This window comes from Marmota marmota, unplaced genomic scaffold (genome assembly GCF_001458135.2).
Source record: "Marmota marmota marmota unplaced genomic scaffold, marMar, whole genome shotgun sequence".
Taxonomy (NCBI): domain Eukaryota; kingdom Metazoa; phylum Chordata; class Mammalia; order Rodentia; family Sciuridae; genus Marmota; species Marmota marmota.
In genome coordinates, this window is record NW_025999941.1 from 569,868 (window position 1) to 595,979 (window position 26,112).

General features: G+C 35.5%; 1 protein-coding gene across 2 annotated transcripts in view; it reads left to right on the top strand.

Annotated features, from left to right (window-relative positions):
* Znf385d (zinc finger protein 385D) overlaps positions 1-26,112 on the top strand; it is a 636,064-nt gene that overhangs the window by 511,963 nt on the left and 97,989 nt on the right. For both annotated transcript variants that reach the window (XM_048801021.1, XM_015494517.2), the window contains exon 3: positions 7,138-7,248. In XM_048801021.1, the coding sequence (XP_048656978.1) occupies positions 7,138-7,248 (111 nt within the window). The remainder of the gene's footprint in view (positions 1-7,137; positions 7,249-26,112) is intronic.

The window sequence follows — 26,112 nt, forward strand, 5'->3', positions numbered from 1 at the left end:
GGAGGGTGGGGAGGGGGGAGGGTGGAGGATGGGAAAGGCAGCGGAGCACAACAGACACTAGTATGGCAATATGTAAATCAATGGATGTGTAACTGATGTGATTCTGCAATCTGTGTATGGGGTGAAGGTGGGAGTTCATAACCCACTTGAATCAAAGTGTGGAATATGATATGTCAAGAAATTTGTAATGTTTTGAACAACCCACAATAAAAAATTTAAAAAAAAATATTTCAAAACTGATCTCTGAGTTTATTACCCAGAGAAACTTCCTCATGGAATAAATTTTGATTTACTTTCATTAGAACCAGTAAAAGAGAAAATAAGGTATCAAAAATAAACAATCCCACCAATATTTAGGTATTCAGTGGTGTTGAAATTAAATCTACAGAATGGAGGCCAAGATTCTATAACAAAAATGTAATCCTTTCCACCTCTAATCAAATAACTTGTCTTTTATTGGGTGCTATGAAAGATAAGGGTTTTTTTTTTTTAAATGTCATTTTTATATATTATTAAGTAAAAAGGAAATCTATTTTCTGTGTTGTGCTTACAGCTGTGTAAAGTTATACACTTGAAGGCACAAAAATGTATGACCATTTATAATAAAGAATCTTGAGCCACTCGCGGTGGTGCATGCCTATAATCCCAGAGATTTGGGAGGCAGAGGATCACAGGTTTGAAGCCAGCCTCAGCAACTTAGTGTGACTGAAAGCAATCTGTGAGACCCTGTCTCAAAATAAAAAAATAAAAAGAGATGGGAATGTGGCTCTGTAGTTAGATGCCCCGGGGTTTAATCCCTGGTACCAAAAAAAAAAAAAAGAATCTGGCTCATTTTGGTCCTCAGTTCCTTAGAGATAACCTCTAACACTTGGAATTTTATAAATAACAGGAGTGTCTTTTTTTTTTTCCTTTGTGGTGAACTGCTTGTTTCATATCTGAGCTTATACTAATGAGGTGACTCTAGATGAGGTCTTGTCACTAGAAAGACTAACCATGTGAATAGAGAGTCAGGCAATAGCAGCCAAATCCTCAGGGAGTGAGGGGGGTGCTGGGTTGATTGATTGAGTCCATTCAAGTGTCCAGTGATTCTGTCCATTGTGTCTACACAGAAAACCCCAACAAAAAACTCTGGGCAGCAAGACTTGCAAGAATTTTCTGGTTTGGAAGGTTTAGGGAGAATGACCTTCCTAATTCTACGAGGAGAAAACCTGGAAACTCTGCATTTGGGACCTTGAGAGCGCTTGTCCTGTGGGTCTGTTTGTTTGACTAGTTCTATTATAAAGGATGTGTATCCTTTATAATAAAACTACTCCTTAAGTTTTGAGGTCTGCAAGTCATCTAGCAAGTTGTTCAAACTGCCTGAGACATTAGAACCTCCAAATTTGGGTCCGGTTTGTCAGAAGTGCAGGTGGCTTGGGGACTCCTAAACTTGTGGTTGGCATCTGAGGTGGGGACAGCCTTATTGAGGAATATGCCCTTCACCGGTAGAATGTACACTAACTCTTGGTAGTTAGTGCCACAAGTACATTGTATTATTGCAACACATATTTTGGACACCTCTTTGACACTGGCTGTTAAAACTTCACCTATGCATATTTTATAATATAGGAATTTAATTCCTGGAAATTTATCTCTAGGAAATAACTGCTGTACCACAACAAACACATGTTCAGAAATATTTATAGTAATTTATTCATAAAGATTCAAACAGGAAACATCCCACAGGTCCATAAATAATAAAATTGGCAAACAGTTGTTTTATGATCATACAGTGGAATACTAAAGAGCAGTGAAAATGAACAAATTACTTGAAGACACCATGTTGAATAAAAGAAACTAGACAGAAAATACATATTATATAATGTACATTTTTATGAAGCACAAAAGCAAGCAAAAATAATATATGGTAAAAATCTCATATTGATGATTTTGGCTAGAGAGTGTAGTCTGGCCAGGAAAAGGATGAGACGTCCTCTATGATACTGGAAATTCTCTCTCTCTATTGAGATGCTGACCATATTGGAGTATGCATATATATATTTTTTAATATTGACAAATGATATTCTTAGCAGTTTTGCATTTTCTTATAAGTTACATATCCATTTAAAAAGATAACAAAAATTGTAAGTTTCTCAAAAGGACAAATTTGTGTAAGAGTGAGATTTGAAATGTTTTCATTAGTATTTCCTAGTGTGTTAATATAAGTAATATAAATACAAATTTTACTTATTGGAAGGTGATATAGTCAATAATCAGGCTCTGCTCAGTGTCACTCAGTACAAGAGAGTTGCAAATATCCTCACATACCTGTATTTGGCAAGTTATCAAACCTGTATATGGGTTACAAGGTCCTGCAAATTTGTAGCCGTAATATATCTCGCAGAGTTTGATCATAGCACCCAAGAGAGTTTAGGTGGATTGTGCAGCATGGGAGGCTCTTAAGTGTGAGATTGCTCTGCCCCTTATTAGTTGTGTGATATTCAGCAAGGGACAAAAAGAGCTCCTCAGTCAGTCACAATAGAAATAATGCTTATAAACATCAAACACACAGTAAGTGTCTGTAAGTGTAACCTTTAGAATTATTGGTACTAGCCATTATTATATAGAAATATCAGCTGGAAGAGACAACCTTTACAATTCTGGATTTCTAAATTTCCTGGCATTTAAGTTCTTATTCTTAGATTTAAAGACTGAAAGACCACAATAATGATAGGACGGAGAAAGAGAGGGTGTCTCCTAGAGCACAAAGTGCAAACTCAGGGTTAAGGTACCTCCTCTCCAAAAATGCAACAGGAACCTTAGAGAAGGAACTCCGGAGCTGAACCCCTGAGATGTGCCCCTTGCCTGCTCATTTATAAATCCATTTAGCAGAATGCCCAGAGGGGAAGTGGTGAAAACCTCAGCCTCTGATAGAAATGCAAAGGTCCTTAAGCCTGAAATGAAGAAAAACATATTTGTTTTGGCTTTAAATAAGGCCATAGGCTGAGTTTGAAATTGAATTTTAGTCTTGAGTTTGGGTGAGCATATCAGTCGGTAGTGTACCATTCTTTGCTTTTGTTTTGAGAAGGTGGAAGGTGGATTCAGATATTCTACCCTGTAAAATATCCCAATTTTGAAATCAGACAAATATGTCATAAAATACCATATCGATTTTTGCCATTTCTTTAGCTTTTAATGCAGTTTCAAACTATAGTAGAATGTGGCTGAAGATTTGTATGTATCCTGATTTCTATGTGTTATAATTTTAGTGTCTTTACACCCAAGCCTTTATTTTTTATTTGCATTTTTTAAAATGACTTTTCTTTTTCACAGGTCACTATTTTCTAAATTGCCTGTATAGAAAAAAAAAACATGCTGAATTTTAAAACAAACAGAAGAGCAAACTAATATATATATTGGCTACATATTATTTTATAAGCTAAATTAAAGCAATTTTATTTTAGGGTATCTCATATTTTAATATTGTTGTGCACTGTGAATCTCTGGGCTAGTATTTTAATTTTCCACAACTTGTTTGATCCAAGAACCCCTCATACACTGGCCTCTATTAAGGCTGATTTTGCAGAAAACCTGATAACAATACATGCACATATTTGTGAGAGATTATTGTTTTAACAGAACAGATCTATTGGTTTGTGGAGAGAAAAATCAACATATGACTTTCTTTTAAGCAGAAAGTTTATAATGGTAAAGAATTATAACATTAAGTTAAATGATCTAAATGGCTGTGTATATATCTATAGATTGGATAATAGATAATATTTTTACTAGCAAAGCATGTGATATCATCTAATTCAATATTAAACAATGACTAGTATTTAGACCTTTATAATTACTCATTGTAATTTGTTATATATGTGTATATATTAACACATACAGTAGAGATTATTGTTTACTTTTATTAATAAAGGTGTTAACTTTTATAATTTTGTTGCATTAGATTCTAAAATGATGAAAGATAATTACTTTTGGTGATGTAGTTGCAGTTTGTGAAATCCATCTTCAAAGTATAATTCTGTTAAGTGTTGTTTTTTTTTTTTCCCCCCTTAAGTATACCGGGAAATAAAATTGTCTCCAAAGAATAATACACCACTTTGCATTTTGAAATCTGATTTTATAGCCACCGTGATCAGAGCATCATTCAATTCAAACAAAAGAATTTAATCTAGAGAATATGTCACATTTGCATGAAGTGTCTAGTTCCAAAATACCTCCTACACAGTTTTGGATTGAATATAATCACAAACGCAGCTTCCCCAGTGTTATCAAAAGACCAAAATAATACCCTGCTCACCAATATATGATAAAAATTGGCAATGGGTATTTTCAGAGTGTATCTTTGATATAAATATTGCAGTACATTTATATTTCAAAGCATCATTATGAGACTTTAATATTTCTTAATGAGTTGTAGGCATGATTCACCTGATCCTCTAAAAGAAAAGGGCTTTGTTTGTACACAGAACACACGCAACAGGACCATATGAGAACTTCTCCAAGGTGGTGTCCTCTTTCTGCCTTTAATTTTTCCTTCTGCTAATGGCTTAAGGGTTAATCATTTCTGAGGTTGTCACAGGGAGGAGGATGGGAGCTGTTGAGACCATCTCGTCTATTTATACACTTGCGTAACTACTGTCTCACACTTTGTGCATTGTTAATTTTTATTGGGTGGAAACAGGAATGAGGTGGAGTTGAGGAAAGTTTGGAAGCGAGGCTGGGATGGGAAAATTGGCAGTAGGTTTCCCTGTAGCTGGACCATGCTAAGGGAAAAGGATACTGTAATTTTAAACTGATTTTTCAAAGTTTAGATGACAATCCTGGACAGAATTTAAAAGGTGAGTTTAGATTTCAAGTTTGTTAAACACTTGAAAAGATCATAGAAGTTAATGCAAAATATCCAAATGCGCATCATCTGGAAAATCTACAAACACTGTGATCTATTGGTACACAGGGAATACCACTCAGCAATAAAAAGAAACCCACTACTGAGACACGCAACAACACAGGTGAACTTTACAAGCATTAGACCGAATGAAGGATGCTAGACACAGTGACAATAAACTGTTTGATGCCATTTATATAGAGTTAGAGTAAACAAAACTCTAGTGACAAGCAAGCCTACCAGTGGCCTTGGGCCAGAAGTAGAAGACAGATTGACCTCAGAGTGGAAGGGGAGAACTGTTTCATTACCTGGAAATGTTCTCTCTGATAATTTTTGTGACTGAAGGCATTTATCATATCCCATCAGCTTGTACCCTTAATATTGGTGAATCTTATTATGTATATAAATATTTAAAGATACCTAATTTCAGCTGATTCAGAAGACAGTATGGTAGAATTCAGCAGTAAGGGAGGGGGGAATCCTATTATTTGTATATACCTGGAACTGACTAGAAATGACTAGAAATGACAGGGGGCAGCCTGAGTTTCATCTAGAATCTGGGCAAGTATTGACATGAGATGATAAATTCAAAGGGGAGGTGGCCAATAAAAATGATCAGACCCATGAGTTCTCGGTCATTCTAACTGCTTCCCACCTGGAAGGCACTTAATAAATGCTGACTGCTATTATTTTTTTTGTTGTTGTTGCTGTTGTTTAGAAGTGTGCATCAAAAGTACCTAATGAGGAGATGGGAATACAAAAGAGACAGAAACTTTTTTCTCCCTATCCTTAGAGGGAGCCTGGGAGCCAACTAGTTCCAGTGACTGGAAATACACAAAACCCAGTGAAATTTATTGATGTCCTATTTAGAGGAATTAATGAACTTAATGTGGAACACAAGCTAACTATTTGACATCATTTTTCAGACACCTTCTTAGCTTTTTAATGTATGACAAGTCATTTCTGGGCTGTCTCAAGTCTTGGTAAGGACTCTTATCATAGCTTTGAAAATTTAATAAAAAAGTTCCTAAGTTTGTAAGGTTTCAACAGAAGTCATGGAATAAATAAATAGATAGATAGACAGTTGGACAGATGGACAGAATTTGAATAATTTTGAATTGTTTTAGGCCATATGTGAAATGGGTAGGTTGTCAACAATGACTATAGGACTGTGAGGCTGATGCAACCTTTTTCTTCACATGGCTTATAATGTATAAAACATAGTAGTCAACATCTATTCGTGTCTTAATGCACACAGAATGGATTGTGTTAAGTAAATTTCATGAATTATCACATTTACACCTCATCAAAAACTTTGAGAAGCTGAAATAGGAGGTTCACCAGTTAGAGCCCCAGCCTAGGCAACATAGCAAGGCCCTGTCTCAAAATAAAAAGGAGTAGGGATATAGCTCAGTGGTAGAGAAACCATGAGTTCAATCCCCAGTAACCATGATAAGAAAAAAGAAAAAGAGAGGATCAAAGATATTGCAGAAAAATTAAGAAGCAAGTCAGAATTTTGATGTGGCTGTAACTATTGAGAATCCTGCACGTGAACCCTAAGACAGAGTGTAGTGAATGGACATTAAGTTTTATCAGAAGTGGATTTCTGATATTAGGTTTTGTTGTTGCTTGTCCTATCTTGGGATGGAATGGAGAGAGAGAACAGACATCTGACCAAAGCTCTGTAAACCACCAAATTAAGTTCATAGGATATCAGAATATATTAGAAGGTCAATAAATGATTGCTGAATGACTTAAATAACAACTTCATATGTGTCAATTCTTGAAAAATAGATTTGTATGCTATATGTTTAGAAGCTAAAAGATTCCAAGCATAGCATAAGGTTAAAGTTGACTAATAATGTATATTTAATTTCACAGTTGCTCAACTGATCAAGTCTGTTTTGAAGTCCATTTAGGGGCAATGGTATAGGTTACTGGCATTAGCAAGAACTCGTTTTGATAAACCTTCAATTATACTTAAGGACTATCTAACTGCAACAATTCTTAATCCTAAATGAGAAAAGCACTTAGTATACAGACTCTAATGGGTACATTTTTCATTTCCTTATCATACTGAGCTTATTGTTATCTCTTTTCCACAAAAGTAGAAATGCCTTTTCTTAGAATAAAAATGGTCTTTATAATGTGAACAGTAGATGGAAGCTGTACAGATTGGCTCTTTAATAAAATAGGCAACATTCCAATGGAACTGACAAGCTTTATTTCTATTTGTTGTATTTTTCTCATTACAGATGGACCCGATTCAGAAAGCTGTAATAAATCATACATTCGGGGTTCCTCTTCCTCATCGAAGAAAGCAAATCATATCATGCAACATTTGCCAGTTGAGATTTAATTCCGATGTAAGTTTATCATTTAGTATTCACTAAGAAAGAAATGTATTATGCAGTTCTAATCTTCCAGGAGAAAATATTTTTTAAACAATTTTCTCCAGTAACTGAGCGTGTCAAAATCCAAAGATGACATTTAACTCCATATATGCCTTAATTTGGGGGTTCATTATATTTGGTTGTTGACTATAGAAAAATCACACATGAACAGTCTTATATACTTGCTTTGGAATGCTAAATGAAGATAGTAGGTTTGTTTTGGGAGAATAGTCAATGGACCAATGACATGTTCAATAGATTACACTTCAGAAATAAGATAGGTACCAAAACATTTCAAGGCCAAGATTTTATTTGTAAACTCTATTAGCCTACCATGGAGGCCCCCAATTCCAGGTCAATTCTGCATTCTGGATTATATTTTTTAGAGCTCTCTGGTTAGTATCCTAGGAATATTAGCAATTTAACAGGGAATCCTAAAGACCTCAAATCACTAAAGCCCCCCAAAATAAAATGTAAGTAGAGAACATGATAGAAGGGAAACATCTATGAACTGGAACAGTGATTTGCAAGTTATTCACATCATATTGATGATAACAATTTTGCTAAGATTCACACCTTTTGATAAGAACCAGGTGAATTCTGGGTCCATCACAGTGATACTAATTTTTGACTTGTGGCCAGTATGAAAAGCCTTTATGACCACCTTTGTACCCCCAAACCTGCTTTGGTGTGCAGTTGGTTCTGTGAAATGCAGAAGAGACAAGGGAATGTTAGTCTGCAAGGAATGGGAGTTGGGTGCCATTCAGACCATAGGCAAATGCAAGACCCCACACTTTAAAAATGGATCCCCTGTCACCTTGCCCTAAGTTGATAGACAGTGTGGAGATGCCCAGATAGATCAGGATGCTGAAGTATATTAAACCTACCAATATTTAATCTCCATAGCCAAATGGGTCTTTTAGATGCTCAGGTGATGAGATAGAATATGAGATAATCAGGTAGAGGAAATAGACGTAGCATTTAAAAAGTGGCTCATTTCTTCTATGAGAGCATTTTATTCTATATAAGGATTGCTATTGTCTTACTCAAATCTACTAGTGCAATCAAAACATTCCTGCTGTTGGCTTTAGAAAGAGAAGATTGCTTCCATAGCACCTGTCTTAGTCCATTTGGGCTGTTATCACCAACTATAAACTGAAGAAATTATTTCTCATAGTTTTAGGTAGGTCCAAGATGAAAGTGCTGGCAATTGGTGTCTGGCAAGGGCCTGCTGCCTAGTTAGAGATGGTGCATTTTCACTGTATTCTCAAATGGTGGAGAGGTGAAGGAGGTTTTTTGAGGCTATTTATAGAGGCACCAGTCTTATTTGTGAGGGTTCTGCCCTGGTGACCTAATCATTTCCTCAATAGGCCACCTTCTAATATTATCACCTTGGAGGTTAGGATTTGAACATATGAGTTTTATTTATAATAAGTGAACATTATAAACAAGAATGTTATATAACATAAGAAATATAAACACATTCTTACCTTATTTCCTTGAAAATAAGGAGTGCCAACTTCTTTTGCTAATGAAATGTCAAGGTGGCATAGGGCTTGAAATGTATTTATTAGGGACAATGGGTTTCTGTTCTCATGACTTTGCTTTTGGGTCTGTTTGGCATATGGCTAAATTTTCCTTTAATCACAAAACTGGAATGACTGGTCAAGGTATTCAGGAGATTGTACTAATCAGTTTGAGTCATAATTCCTTCAAAAATGCACACGGACAAACCCCTGTTACATATTACAGCCTTGACCCTTGACTGCATAGTCACGCTATGTATCGCTGCTATAAGACATTACTCAGTGTCTTGAAACAACACAAATTTATTACCTTGTAGTTCTGGAGGTGATAAGTCTGAAACAGCCCAGTGATAAAATCAGGGTGTTGACAGGGTTTGTTTCTTCTGGAGACTCTAGGTGAGAATCCAGGACCTTTGTTTCTGTCTTCCTGAGGCTACATGCATTCCTTGGCTTGTAACCCCTCCCATATCCAAGACAGCAATGGCAGAGTCCACCCTCACCTGTCATCATTGTGCCTCTCACACTTCTGCCTCTATTTTCCACATTTACAGACCTTTGTGATCAAATTGGGCCCACCCGGATGATGAAGGATAATTTTCCAATTTAAAATTCATCTGATTAGCAACCCCAGTTTGATCTGCTAACCTAACCCACTCCTTATCCCATAATATATCCTATTCGTAGATGGGGAAGTCATTATTCCGCCTGCCACAGATATTTTATTTAGATGTTTGAGTTAGATTTGAACTGAACGTCATGACCACTTGAATTTGTCGGGAAATTACCCAGCCCAGTTTCTTTGGACTATATTATTCTGGACATATATGAATTAATCATCAGTACGTTTTTCTTTATCTTGAACCTTGGGTATAAATTCACGATGGGGTGCTAATTTTTAAAGTTATGGCATTATTTATTTTTCAGTAAAAAGAACCAATGTTGACTTTTTCAATGACTAGCAGCATCTTAACTGTTTTTCAAAGAAGACATGATCATTATGAAATTAAGATATAAGAGTAGAAACTCTATTAGAGACTTTAAAAAAGCCCTGGTATCATCATTATATACTAAGAAGAACTAATGAACTGGACATAATATATTAGTTTACTTATTGGCCAGTTATATCCATAAATAAATATCAATTGCATGATATTAATGCCAAGGCCAATTACATTTATCAATTGATCCATATATAAGAAAGTCATCCCTCTGTAAAGGAAAATCAAAATCTAAATAGACATACATATCATATTTGATTATTTTAATACCAAGAAGTTTTCTAATCTCAATACAAGTGCCTTTTTGTTCTTTCCAGGTAAATCTGGATTTTGTTGTCTTGTTTCCATTTTTAAACTTAGAATTGGTCTGAAAAAAAAAACAGCAAAGTCTATTTTACTTGTATGCTTGGTTTAATCCTCTATCACATAGGAACATATTTTGCCTTATGAATTTTTTACATTTCAAATCTTCTTCCCCTTCCAATGAAAATAATAGCTTATAGTTGTTTTCATTTTGAGATCATGAAAATTCAGTTTCCTTTTCTTCTAAATATTTATTTATTTATTTTGGTGTTGGAGTTTGAACCCTGGGGTACTTAGCCACTGAGCCACATTCCCAACACTTTTTACATTTTATTTAGAGACAGTGTATCCCTGAGTTGCTTAGGGCCTCGTTAAGTTACTGAGCCCTGGCTTGGAATTCACAGTCCTCCCAAGCTGCCAGGATTATAGGCATGTGCCATTGTGTCCTGCTTATTTATTTTTTAACCCTTCATATTATAAACCATGTAGTTTATATTTTGCCATACCTGTATCTTGTGTGGTACCATTTCCGTTTTGGAACCTGCAATTAGCTTTTGAAATGTTATAATTTATATTTAATGAATTCAAATCAGATTGCCTTCTGATACAGGCTTTTTTCTTGAATAAATTTTTTTTTTCCAATTTTCATTGGAAAGATACCCTGGGTTTTGAAAAAAGCCTTTCAATTAAAGACTGAAAAATTGTAATTTTTCCAGTTATTCTATCAGCGTCTTAATATAAGCCTGTTACTGTGTTATTAAGTTTGCCTTTGAAGGACAACTTACAGCAAGGCCATCATGGATGTGAATAATTAGTGAAATACAGAGAATGAATGTTTAATGATGTTTTTGTAGGGTATGAATGAAGTGAGATCTTAGGCTCCAAACAAAGGAATATAAAATTATAGCATCTGCTTTTAACCTCCAGAATTTGATAATATTTTAGAGGCAAAAAGGACCTTTTGCTAATTTCACCTGCACAAGTTGAGATGGCCATGTGGCCAGTAGCTGGCTGGACAGGGGTAGTTCATTTCTTCAGTGTTTATGGCTCTTTTGGTCAAAGTTGGGAAGCACATCCATTCTGGATTTCCAGAGGATGCTACAACAATGGCTTGGATGAAGATCTGTGTTTTTCCTACTGAGTCAGACTGTCCTGGAGAGAGGCCTTGAGGGCTTCTTCCCTTGTGGAACTAAGTGGATGAAGTCAGAGCTGTTACCGGAAAGCAATATATTGGCTAGCCCTTCCTTGCAAGGTGTCCTGTGTCCTCTCAAATGATTCACTCATATTCAGTCACACTCAAAATTCAAGCATAAACATGTTGAAAGTTTAAATATAAATTCAGGGGCAAGGGGTTGTGGCTCAGTGGTAGAGTGCTAGTCTTGCATGTATGAGGCACTGGGTTTGATAAAAATATATAAAGGTATTGTGTCCATCTATAATTAAAAAAATAAAAAAAAATAAATTAAGATTACTGAACTACATAATACAGTAATGATTTTTCCTTTTGCAACCGAAGATTATCAAGCATTGATTTCTTCTGGGAACTATTTGATAAACCAGAAGGGGAAAAAAATCCTTGTTAGAAGAGAACGTCACTTCTAGCCTCTGACCCTTCTAAAGGGAGATCTTTGGAATAATCACCAATATAATTAATTTTCCAATGATATTATAAACTAGAAATCATTATTGTTCCACAGTTTTGAACTTAGAAAGGTAATGAAAATAAGCAATGTATCTAAATTTAATTCACACCTCTTCGTTGATAACGTCTTAATCAAGTGGTTTTTTTGGAATAGAGATTCTGGTAGCATGTTTTTTTCTTTTCAAATGACCAAATAAGAGAATTAAACTTTCTTATAATATAATGTCTTAAGACATCTTTTAATACTTAAATCACTTTTATTTGTGGGGCTGATATTTAAAGAAAATGCAACTTAAATGGGACAAAACCAAAAAATACTGGTGTTTGTTTAAAGTCAAAGAACTTTTCTCTTTCATCTTCCTACTTTTAATTTCAAATTTCCTTTATGAGCATGCTTGAATTTCATAAAAAAGGAACTGTTGCATCTGTGATCTTATTATAGTTTTTAAATTGCATGTTTTACCCCCCTCAAATTATAAATTCTGTTTTTAAGATGTGTTGCAGTTTCTTGAATATTTTCCCCCATATCTGTCAGTGTCTGCAGTCTAAGAAAATGCCCATGATAGCACATTTTTATCCTCACATTTTATTTAATATCCTGGTGAAAGATTCCTAAAAATGTGTCCATGTAGGATGTGCACATAATCTGACACCTGGTAGGCAGATCATCCATCAGGATTGGACAGTTTATTGCCCAGAGCTGCCTTCTGATTGGTTGTGTGTCTCTGGGCTCTTCTTTGAACTTATTGGTTCCACAATCTTTTAATTTAGAATGACTATCTATACCTTTCAGTGATACTGTAAGAATTAAATAAAGTTGGACATGTAGACTATCAGATTATAAACTATGTAGTAAATAAGTATAAAAGGTCATTTATATTGAGCGAGATAACCTTAGTTAATTTTTTTTTAAGTATTAAATTTTTAAGAAATACCAACGTTTGAAAATATCTCTTTTGTTCACTTTTTAAAAACATTTCAAGGGACCTACTCCGTATTTAATGTGTTTGTATTTAGTATGTTTTTCCATTGATATGAAATACTCATTCCTGGTATGTCTTTACTTTTAAAAGTATATAGGGACAAATTGTCCCTGGGAAAGCTGCATCTGTTAAAAAAAACTCTCAGCATCTTTAAGTCCAGTGTTGGTATTGCTATTTCCCAAAAGATCTTCTGAGGAACCCATTTGTAAATTGAATTTTGAGGCATTTTTGAAACATCTCTTTTATAAAAGAGTATCCTCTGTTGGTTTTCAGGACTCAGTTATTGGGAAGTCCAGCCTGGACATCATGGCCTTCCCACTAGGTGCCTTTTCCTCTTCAGAAGCAAGTCTTTGGCAGGTCCATTCATTTTCTTGAGATAAGAACACATCTGAGATTCTGAGGCTGTTTGGCTCCCTGTCCCATGTGGGGGCTAGCTTAGGAGAGTGTGCTGAAGCACCATAGGCTATGGATGTTTGAGTCACGTGACTGGGAGGTCTCTTTTGAAGACCTTAACCTCTGACTATGCATTTGCACTTGTATTATCTCTCAACCACACTAGTTTCTACTTCTTGAGCAGAACCAACAACAGTTTTATCAGAAAGCCTCAGAAAACAAAATTTGAACAGAAGGACTAAGTAAGAAGATTGGGTCTGGCTATTAAAAGATTTCAGGGGAAAATATGAGCCAGCCAAGAACATAGGTATCTATAGAAATAGTATGCTTATTTGGCAGGATTTTAAAAAATAAAACTCCAAATATTGGGATATTTTAGGAATCTCTGAATCAGGAATTACTACTCTGGAGTTTCATCTGGAGATTGAATAAAGGGGAAGAGAGTGAGAAAAGAGCACTACATGTATCTGTATTTCTCTAAGTTTCTTTTCCTTATTCTCAAAGAAAAAACAAAATCATACAATCCATTTTTCTATTAACTTCTCCTAGACATGGAAAATTGGACTTCAAATGCTAGGAATGCTGAGTGTACACATAAGTAGTGGATGTGTACAGACCCCTCGTAAGCAAAGGGATATGTGTATTTCTACTGAGTAATGTGAGCAAGTCAAAGAGCTATTTTAAAGTAGTGCACAGAGATGTCTTTCTGTTCATTTTAGATTTTACAAGATGGAGAAACCAAAGACCATCATATTTTGTTTACCATTTCAAGGTCACTAGGCTGCTGAAACAGCCAGGGGACAAGAAACAGGGCTCCTAAGACCCAGCCTAGAGCTTTCATTTGTCATATCAGGTGGCATGCCTTAGAGGAAATTTGACGCCTGCATTGACATCAGCTGATAATTTTCAACTGAGACAGTTGGCCACTTGTGTTCTGCATGCACTATAGAAATTACCCAAGGGTGGATACCATTAGTACAGGCGTCAATTGCTGCTGAAATATACAAACATTTCAAAATTGAAAGTTATGGAAAGGAGCAGGAGAGAGTCTTTGTTGCTGCCTGCAGGAGTTTAAGAAGATGGGGAAAACAGAAGGTAGTAGTGAAGCAGCAGGTATGTTTCTAATGTGCACTCAGAGTTGTCTGGGTCCTGAAAGTTGTCCCTAGGAATTCTCAGTAACTGCTGAGTGGGTAAATGAATGAAGCGCTTCAGACTAGAAACATTTTTCCTTATTGCTGTGACAAGAAAATGAAGGTAGAAACAAGAATCTCTAAAATGATCTGTTTCGGCTTCACTGAGAAGCGTTTAAAATAATTGCCACGGTTTGATAAAAATGAAGCTTAGGTTTCCTTTTCCTTGATGCTTTATCCCTCTGAAAGTCAGAATTCACATCTTAAGAACTGATTCCCTGAAACCTAAATGTGAAAAATCCCCCATCTTGAAATGGAAATGAGGAAGATTTTGAGTATGGAATATAAATTGATTCTTTACAATTCTGAAAGCTTTCTTCGTAGCAACCTCTGAATCTTAGGTTATTTTTCGGGAGGTGGGGATTCACTTTAGCCAAACATCCCAGATTTTAGCTTTATGACTGTACTTAGATTTTCAGGGTATGTCAGCAAATGCATCACTGACTGACAGATGTAGTCTTTATTAACCCAGGAGATAAAATTCTTGATGTAACCCAGTTGTGAAGGAATTCTTTGTTGATACATATCTACTAAAAATTTACTATGCCATTTTGTATCTTTTTTGACAACCATACCCATTTCTCAAAGAATTACTAGACAATAACAAAACATATAGAGACCAAAAGTAAAACTGGATTATTGGTCACCAGTAACTGGAAGTCACAAGGATAAAACTTTCCTCATCTCTTTCCATTAATTATCATCAGTGTATGAAGCCTCTTTTTCCCTTTTTGTTATATTTCACTTATAATTTATGTCAGCATTCTGTAAATTGCCAGTTTCACCATAGCCCTGAAAATGAGGACAATGGAGGGATTTATTCCTGTGCAGAGGAGCAAAGGGATTTGAGAAAAAAGGCAACTAATATCAGTGTCTGCTCTTGTGTCATGTTGATTTTGTGGTCATTTATGTTCTTCCCTTCCTAACAGTTGGCTATTCTGTATTGTCTCTGTTCTGTTGAATTCTCTCCTCTGTATTAATTAACTAGAGTAATTGTGATAAAATGCCTGTACCCTTTCCAAGTATCCACATGGCCAAAAATCTCTATATAGATTAAATTAACCTATCCCTTTATTTAACCTCCTTCACCTTCTTATGGTGATTGGTTTAGGAGTGGTGATTTGGATTGATCCTGGGCTTAACTAGAATGAAATTGTACCAGGCATGCTATAAATTGCTCACTACATGTACATTACATTGCCAGGATTTCTTGTATGGCTTTAGAACCAGACCAAAAAACAGAAAAATATATGTTTTCCTTCATTTTCTAGGATCTTTGCTTAATCTGGGTGTGATTTTAGAATGCTGTATTTACACTCAACATTCTGGCCCAGATTCACCTTTGTGAAGCCTGCCAAACCTCATTTTCAATGCAAAATAATGCCTCTAGGAACAGTTATTTCAGTCCAAATCTATGTGTGGATATAAATTGAATCTGATAGCAGTAAAGGTTGCGATCATTTGGGGAGGAAACCAAGGAGGGCAGGCAGAAGCCTCATATGCTATGGAAATTCAATTCTCTGTGTCCATGTGTGATTTTCAGTGATCTTTTGAGAAGCAGAGAGATCTTTTCATGATCGCATACATAACATTGTGCCTATGTGGTTACTCTTTAACGGGCATAGATGAGCGTTTAAATTCCTTATATAGGAAATCTGTGGAGATGGATGTATGGTAAATTTGTTCTTATCAGCTTTATCAGTGTATCAGGTCGATCTGCACAACTTTTAACCTTCTCCTAGACTCTTTTATAAATAAGGTTTCAGAAGGTATTCTCTGAACAGGTTTTATTCATTTCCCAAGCAGAGCTTATTTTCTCTGCATCAGTGAACTTGTCATGATAATCAACTTTTTTGTCCCAACCATCAATCACTCTTGATTACAGCTGGGTAGAAGTTCTGTTCTGTTGATCAGCTCATCAGTGCACATAATATTACACCTGGAGGCCAGTACAAATCATCCCTCGATGGGAAAAGCATTTTCCTTCAAGGTTTTGTCGATGGTCTTATCATTTACATTTGGGTCTCATTGAGTTGTCATGTCTATCTTTGATTCTGTCTTCTCTCATTTAAAATATTCTCCCAAAATAGCCCTCAGAGTTTGCTTGATTATGTATACTGTATTGTTATTATTCTGCTATTGCCTTCTTAATTCAAAAGAGTAGCTCATAATCTATTTTATCCTTATTATCACATTAACTTTTCCCAGTCATTAATGCAGATATTGTAGAAATTAAAAATCTCATGAATTATAATTCAATGAATATTCAGTGCTTGGGTAAAAACAGTTTAGCATATGTTTTACTAGACTGTTTGCAAGTCTGATTTTGTTGATTTTTAATGGTTTCTTAAGTTAGGTTTCTGTTCTATGTTTTGGCTCGGGCAAGGGAATATTTATCTTTAATTTTCATTTTATTTTAAGTAACAGTAGCTATCTTCATGGTTTTAAGAGACATTGAGAAGTAAATATTTTAAAACCCATCGCTCAAAGTCTGCACTGCTCTTACAGTATAATATATGTTACATATAGTAAAAATATTTCCTATTTCTCTAAGCCTATTCATGTTAAAGCAGTAGCACTTTCAGAGTAGTTACAAAAGCAATGATAAAACATTATTAATGTAAAATATTTTTTGCTTTCGCAATGTATTTAAAATAAATTGTAATTAAAAACCTTTCATATGTCCTTTGTATAGTCCATTAAGATCCTCTTTTTCTCTCTTGTATTTTGTGGTATTTTTATTACTTTACAAAATCTGAAACAATAATTTAGAAAAACATGAAAGATATTTTAGCCCTTAAAGTGCAGAGTATAAAGAAAACAGCATAACCTGAAATTACAGAATAATGTAGATTTGATTAGAAATCATGTGTTTCCATTAAAAGGCTTAATTATAAAAACCTAACATTTCTTTTATGGTTGTACTTCGATGGCAGTTATATATTCCTATTTTCAAGTAAAATAAATAGGTCAACAAAAAAGAGTTCTTTGTTTTCGTTCAGCAGTGGTGTTTAGGCATTATTGGTTCTTCAATCTATGCAACAAAACTAAAGCAAATGGTGATAATTAATGAGAAAGCAATTTTTATAGAAATGAATAAACCATACAGCAGTATGTTCCAGTGTTTAGAAAAGCTGGGCTAAAAGCTCAAATGGGTTCATTGATATCTTCATGGTCTTGAATCTTCCCAGGATCAGAGTTGATCAGTTTGGTCATGTGGTGCCTTTGTCATTATGAAGGTTTAAAAATTAACTATAATACCCTGTTGTACCCACTCCAGTTGATCCTCATTAACAGTCAGTTGCCTGGCTCTTCTCAAGACAGAATGGTTCTCTTTCAACCCAAGGAGGCAAATGAAGTGGTTTGCCATAAGAACTTATCAGCTTAGTCTAGAGTGTGGTTCTTACACTTGTAAACAATAGCCAAAGTATACGTCTTAATACTGAGCTTTGGAAATCAGCTGAACAGAAGTGGCAGTGTTTGTATATTTATAAAACACTCAGGAAAGATAGGATAGTAACGTCTGATTCATTCTACTATGTGCATGTATGACTACATGACCAGTGTAATTCTACATCATATACAACCACAAAAAATGAGAAGTTATATTTCATGTATGTATAATATGTCAAAATACATTCTATCAGGGCTGGGTTTGTAGCTCAGTGGTAGAGCACTTGCCTAGCAGGTGTGAGGCACTGGGTTCGATCTCCAGTACCACATAAAAGTAAATAAATAAAATAAAGGTATTGTGTCCATCTACAACTAAAAATAAAAATAAATTTAAACATATATTCTATCATGTATAATTAGAACAAAATTTTAAAAAGGAACACTGTAATTCTCATTTTAAAAACACTCAGATTGGCTGAAATTTTATTATAAAATTTTATAGACAGTTTGATATGAAATGACAGGTCTTTATTTTAAATAAATAACTTGGAACACTCTCTCCTCTTTTTTCGTCTTGCAGCTTTTTCCTCTGGAGATGTTTGGTTCACACTGCAACTCCATTAGCATGTTACGTGTTGCCTGGAAATTTGTAGCAGATTTTGAGAGTGACAAGTTTATGGTGGGATCTTGTCACTAAAAGTTTGACCCTGCCATCTCTTCTAACTTGAAACAAATTGCCAGTCTTTAAATTGAAAAATGCTAAGAATTACAACCTCAATTTTAAAGGTTTAATAGTCTGAAGCACACACTCCACCAAAAGTTATTTCATGTATAGAAGAGTTTCTTTTTGTTTTTAAACAACTTATAAGGCATTGAAGAATATTAAAAGAATGAAACTTACATATCTCATGAAGGGATGTGTTCTCTGAAAAAAGAGGTCTCAACTCTGGTTTGCAGAAGAAATGCTTCATTATCTGGAGATGGGTGTGGACAGGGATAAGTTATCAATATGGGTATCCAAATAACTTCCACATTTGTATTTTCAGCTGAAACTTCTCCCCCAACTGCATACTCAGTCATTTCCCTGATCCCTCAGTGTCTTTACTTGGTTAGCTGATAGATACCTCAAACCTAAAATATTGAAAGTTCACGCTACTGTCTTACTCTTCCAAAACCTGCTCTATTTCAGAAGAAACAGCATTCTTCTGATAGTAGCTGAGATTATGAGGAATCCAGGATATTGCCCTTGTCCTAACTGAAGCCTTACCATCTCTGCCACTTTTATTCATGTAGCTTAGTGATATAGGCAGTTGTGTGTTTAAGGAAACTGGGAATGGCCTTTGATGAGGCTGGGTCAGAGGAGAGCAGAATGTAGAAGTAAGCATGATTGGTGGCGCCATCTTGTTTTTCCCTTTGTACTTGTTGACTCAGTAACACAGGCAAAAAAGTGGCCTCATGTTAGACCTTCTAGACTAATATTCAAAGTTAAAATTATTAAGACTACAAGTTTTCCTCTGCTGTATATAAAACCAAGATAAAATGTCTCCAAACAGGTATAACTTTCCTTCTCTAATCTTTTACTCATGAGAGTAATTTCCTCTTATGCTTGTTCTGATAATTCCTTAATCTATTTGAAATTCACCATGCCTAACAAAACAGAAACACTTTTCTATTGCTTATAACTATGGCAGTTATCATGAGATGAAGGCTTCAAAAATACTGCTCAAAGCCCAGGTTTCTTCAGAAAACAACTTCCTAATAATCAGGACTGATATTTCATTGAACTGAAGAGAGGAAGATCAAAGGTGTTGAATGATTCAATGAATTCTTAGGTGCTTCTTCCCTGACAGCACCAAGGGGTTTACGTAGGTTATTATATCCCATTGCAAAGTGCTTCAGAGGATTGAGAGTCAGTGTGAACCCAGATACTAAGAAGAAATCACCTGAAACATAGCCTTCATATCTGTCTGATATCAATTTCACTTACTTAAAAAGGAAAGTTGAGGAAGATTTAAATACCTAGACCGTCTTTCTGGGGGTCATCAATACCTCTAACAGGGGCAGTTGCTCCAAAGAAAATAAACACAACTGGCAGCTAAGTTTTTCTTCCTCCATAATACTAGAGGGCATCAGGGGTGTCATTTGTGAACTATTGCTTCAAAAGCCATCCATCACTGCAACCGTTTTCCCATAGATTAAGGACCAGATTTGCATTCTAAATGATTTCTTCCAACAGCTGCTGTAAGATAACTTGGCTGTAAGTTAAGAGTTTGCATTTGATCATCTGCCAGTGAAGATCATAAAATTCAACTTGGCAACAGAATTTAGGAAAAGAGGTCTCCTCAGCCCAGCTGTGCTTATCGGAGCTAGCAGCATGTGTAAAAGTTGGGCTCCAGCTCCCTACTTCTCAGGGCAACACAAGAGTGATGTGCTGCTGATGAGAGTTGACTTTACTTCCAGTTTTTGTTTGTTTTTATATGACAAGAGCTGAACCACCTTTTCTTGGGTATTTGAGTCAGGGGAGGGGGATATATTAAAGTCAGCTATCTTAGAGTGTTGGGGGAATAATATGTTCAAATCTTTGGATGATTCCTCAATAAATTATCATGACCAGTGCTTCAGTTTTTCACCTACTCCATAGTTCCAATTCAGATGAGAGAGGAGTTATTTTCAGGTTACTGTTTGGTCCATCTTCATGAAGTGGACAAAGGGACTTGCATTAGGATGCAGCACTTATTGTGTAATTTTGAACACGTTTCTTTTTTAAACTTCTGTGAGTCTCAGATTCCTGTACAGTAAAGAAGATACGACTGTAAGATGGCTCTGAAGATGAAAGAGGGCAAAGCAACAGATTCACAGTGTGCATTCACTGTTAATTTTCTGTCCTCCTTATGTTTGGTATTGGCATGAAAATGAAATATTTTCATATTTAGTATCTTTCCAAAATTGTAGAGACTGTAATTCTTTTTTTTTCTTAGTCGTATAATTGAGGATTAATTGAGCTGTGTCAGTGTATCCCATCCTTTTAGCCAATTTGTCCTTCCAGGAGAACTTTAAACATACATATTGAGTTATTTTTTTTTTAAACCATAAATGATATGAGTTAATTCTGGGAGCAATTTATAGCTTTACTTGATAACTGACAGGATGATTCTGGGTTTTCTCTTTCTTCTTTTCTAATCCTAAACCACAAGATCTCGTGTAATAAATGCAGGCTTGACCTAACATTTTTTGAAAATGGTATCCAGTGAATTGCTATTCAGCTACCAGACAGTTGGCATTTTGAGTCATATAGTGGATAATAGATGCACAGCTATAGTTATAAATAAATTTATATGCCATTGACAGATTCACCCAAGGTTTACCTCTACAGGATTCATGGACTATGGGAGTTCAAATGTGGAGTGCACCCAAAGTTCCTCAAAGGGAACTGGCCTTTATTTTCAAATAAGACGGTTAGCATGGGCAAAAAATACATTTTCCAGTTGTTAGGCAGCCACTTGGTACTTGTGATTTTTTTAAGTGGGGAAAAGTTTCTTGTGTCAGCAGTTCCTTCGACAGGTCAATGATGAAGTGACTTCCTCCGATCCTGTTAAATGGTGAAGTGCTTATTTCCCAGTCCACTGGAAAGATTTAGAACTGCAGCCCACAGGGCGAGGGCCACCTGCTCTTTCACTTACTGGTGTTTTGGAAGTACATCAGTAATTTCAGGGCCTGTGATGGCTTGTGGCCTTGTTTGTCACTGTAGCTTTATGCATAACTTGTCAATTTATGGCTGTGATTATATCCATCTTCACGGAATACCAAACCAGGGTTTGTATTCACAAAATCTTTAACCCTCAGATTTCTGGACCGGTGTGAGATAGTTGCATGAATTCTCCAAAATCAGAGGCAAGTGGTGATTTTGGCTGCTAGATAATGAATTTTCTAGGCTGTTTGCCTTTGTGAAATCCCGTGACTCGCTACCTTAAGTATGTTTCTGAAATGTAGCAGTGCCTAGAATCTTGTCTGGTCACCAGTAAGTGCTGAATGAACTCAATATTTGCTGAAATGAATTGACAAGGGACAAATAAAAATGTGGAAAAGATAACTGTAGAAGCTTCCAGATATGTTTTTATTTTTAATATTTATCCAGCATACTATATTTTAGATAACTGACACATAAACTTTTATACAGATGCTATTTGTATTTATTTTGGGTATTGGATATAGATGATTTCATTTTTAAATATTTTTTTTGTCAGGCTTTAAGGATCCGTACAGAAGCAACAGCAAGAAGGAAACAAAGTATTCCATTTTTAAGAATATCTTAAAGTCTAATTATCAGAAACCTTCAGTTAATTATTCCTGTAAATATGATGTTGAATAGACCAGAATTTTTCAATCTGGTGTCATTTATTACTCTGCATTTTCCTTGCCCATATTCATCTTTTCAGGTGTCTCCTCCCCAACCACTGATACATTATGATGGACATAGCAAATATCTAGGGTTTCTCTGTTGCATAAACTATAACAATACACAGGTCTAAATGCAGGATGGCTCCAGGGTTAATTCACCAGCTCATGATCTCACCAAGGCCCCAAGTGCTTCCCATTTTTGTGCTCTGCTACCCCCAATTCTAAACCTTCCTTCATGGATAAAAAAATGATTAAGCAATCTGATGCATAACAGACAGAATATATATATATATATATATATTCAGAGAAGGGAGGTATATTTTCTTATGTGGCATTATTTCTTTCTCTCCTCTTCCCTCCCTCCCTCTCTCTCTCATTTAAAATAGACTTTAAAAAATATTTTGATTGACACCTAACAATTATACGTATTTGTGGAATACAATATATTGTTTCTATTCATGTGTACTTTGTGTAATGATCAGTTTAATTAGCATGTCCATCACCCTAAACATTTATCTTTCTTTGTGGTAAAACCATTCAAATTCTGTCATACCTATTTTGAAATAAGTTATATATTATTTTTAACTGTTTGCTCTACTATGCACTGGAACACCGGAACTTACTCTTGAGGATTTTTTTTGGTGGGGAGCGGGATGGGGGTGCTGTGGAGGAGTAATGTATGTCTGTGTTGTTTTTTTTTGCGTGTTCAGTTATTCCAATACCATTTTTTGAAAAGAATGTTTTCTCATTACCTTTCTTTGACAAAGGTTAGTTGACTATATTAATGTAAGTCTATTTGTCTATTTTCTCACTGATTTAAAAAAAAAGATATCTTGGTTACTGTACTGTATAGTACATATTTTAAGTTGGGTAATATCAGTTCTTCAACTTTGTTTTGCTCCTTCAGTATTACATTGGTTAGCCTCTCCACATATAAACTTTTAGAATTAATTTGTTAATATATGCAAAATAACTTGCAGTTATTTTAATTGTGATAGTATTGAATCTATAAATTGAGAGGACCTGACATCTTTACAATATGGAGTATTCCTATCCATGAACATAGACTATTTCCACTTATTTAGTTCTGGTTTGCTTGCTTTCATCAGTTTTAGTTTTCCTTATATAGATATTATACACATATAGTTTGATTGTTACCTAAGTATTTCATATATAAATAGTTTTATGTTTTTAATTGCAAACTCTGTTTGTTTATTGCTAGTATATAGGAAAGCAATTGACTTTTCTATATTAACCTTTTCTATATTAACTTGCTATCATCACACATTAGTTCAAGGAGAGTTTTCCCCATACTTCATCTGGATTTTTCATATAAAGAATCATGTCATCTGTGAACATGGATAGGCAGAACTAACATCATCAAAATGGCGATATTACCAAAAGTTCTCTATAGGTTTAATGCAATGCCAATCAAAATCCCAACGGCATTTCTTGTAGAAATAGAGAAAGCAATCATGAAATTCATATGGAAAAATAAAAGACCCAGAATAGCAAAAACAATGCTAAGCAGGAAGTGTGAATCAGGCGGTATAGCGATACCAGACTTCAAACTATACTACAGAGCAATAGTAACAAAAACAGCATGGTACTGGTACCAAAACAGGCGGGTGGACCAATGGTACAGAATAGAGGACACAGAAACCAATCCACAAAACTACAACTATCTTATATTTGATAAAGGGGCTAAAAGCATGCAATGGAGGAAGGATAGCATCTTCAACAAATGGTGCTGGGAAAACTGGAAATCCATATGCAACAAAATGAAACTGAATCCCTTTCTCTCGCCATGCACAAAAGTGAATTCAAAATGGATCAAGGAGCTTGATATCAAATCAGAGACACGCCGTCTGATAGAAGAAAAAGTTGGCTACGATCTACATACTGTGGGGTCGGGCTCCAAATTCCTCAATAGGACACCCATAGCACAAAAGTTAATAACTAGAATCAACAAATGGGACTTACTCAAACTAAAAAGTTTTTTCTCAGCAAAAGAAACAATAAGAGAGGTAAATAGGGAGCCTACACCCTGGGAACAAATCTTTACTCCTCACACTTCAGATAGAGCCCTAATATCCAGAGTATACAAAGAACTCAAAAAATTAGACAATAAGAGAACAAACAACCCAATCAACAAATGGGCCAAGGACCTGAACAGACACTTCTCAGAGGAGGACATACAGTCAATCAACAAGTACATGAAAAAATGCTCACCATCTCTAGCTGTCAGAGAAATGCAAATCAAAACCACCCTAAGATACCATCTCACTCCAGTAAGATTGGCAGCCATTATGAAGTCAAACAACAACAAGTGCTGGCGAGGATGTGGGGAAAAGGGTACACTTGTACATTGCTGGTGGGACTGCAAATTGGTGCAGCCAATTTGGAAAGCAGTATGGAGATTTCTTGGAAAGCTGGGAATGGAGCCACCATTTGACCCAGCTATTCCCCTTCTTGGTCTATTCCCTAAAGACCTAAAAAGAGCATGCTACAGGGACACTGCTACATCGATGTTCATAGCAGCACAATTCACAATAGCAAGACTGTGGAACCAACCTAGATGCCCTTCAATAGACGAATGGATAAAAAAAATGTGGCATTTATACACAATGGAGTATTACTCTGCATTAAAAAATGACAAAATCATAGAATTTGCAGGGAAATGGATGGCATTAGAGCAGATTATGCTAAGTGAAGCTAGCCAATCCCTAAAAAACAAATGCCAAATGTCTTCTTTGATATAAGGAGAGTAACTAAGAACAGAGTAGGGACGAAGAGCATGAGAAGAAGATTAACATTAAACAGGGATGAGAGGTGGGAGGGAAAGGGAGAGAGAAGGGAAATTGCATGGAAATGGAAGGAGACCCTCAGGGTTATACAGTGGAGGGGGTAGAGAGAGAGGAGGGGAGGGGAGGGGAGAGGTGGGGAGGGGGGAGGGTGGAGGATGGGAAAGGCAGCGGAGCACAACAGACACTAGTATGGCAATATGTAAATCAATGGATGTGTAACTGATGTGATTCTGCAATCTGTGTATGGGGTGAAGGTGGGAGTTCATAACCCACTTGAATCAAAGTGTGGAATATGATATGTCAAGAAATTTGTAATGTTTTGAACAACCCACAATAAAAAATTTAAAAAAAAATAAATAAATTATATGTGTGTATAAAACAAAATAAATAAATTATATGTGTGTATAAAACAATGTACACATAAATATATATTTTAAAAAATACATGTTTGAACTTTTTCTTCTAAATGTATAATGAAAAAGGATAGGCAGGAAAAGTGAAGAAATCTCAGAAAGCTGTAGATTTGAAGGGTTCCTGAGATAAAAGTAGTTCTTATTTTATGACATGCATTATATTAAGACCTTGAAGCCTTTCCATCAATCATTCGCTGGTTTCCTTAGCAGGATCATTTGATTTATTTTGTCAAAGTCAAATAGGACACCAGAAACTAAAATCCTATTGTGCTGTGGCAAGAAAACTTACCTGGCTTTTATACAATGCTGAAAAACACCCCAGCAGTCAAGTCCTGCCTCTGGTAGAGCAATTGGAAAACTGGGTTATGCAAACCATCCCAAGAAATTATATAGTTGTTAAGAATTTACAAGGGATTATATAGAGAAGCAATTTGGATCTGTCCAGATCTGTGGACTAACACCTCTTCTAGGTATTATTTCACTCCTGGCTATAGAAAAAACATATTCAAAAAGACCTGAAGGAAGATATGTTGCACTCTTGCTTTTCTTAAAGGCATGAAACTTGTAGATTTTCAGAGAACTTTGATGGTCCATTTAGACAATGAATAGTTAAAATTAAATTACACAGACATTATTGTGCTCGTCTGCTCTCTTCTTTACCTTGACTGGGAACTCTCTGTTTATGTAGTTTTAGAGCATAATGGTGGGTTGATATCATTGTTAGTTTAACATAACTCAATCTACTGTACAAATCAATTAAAACATGTATTAGGGCTCTAGAAAGCTAGATA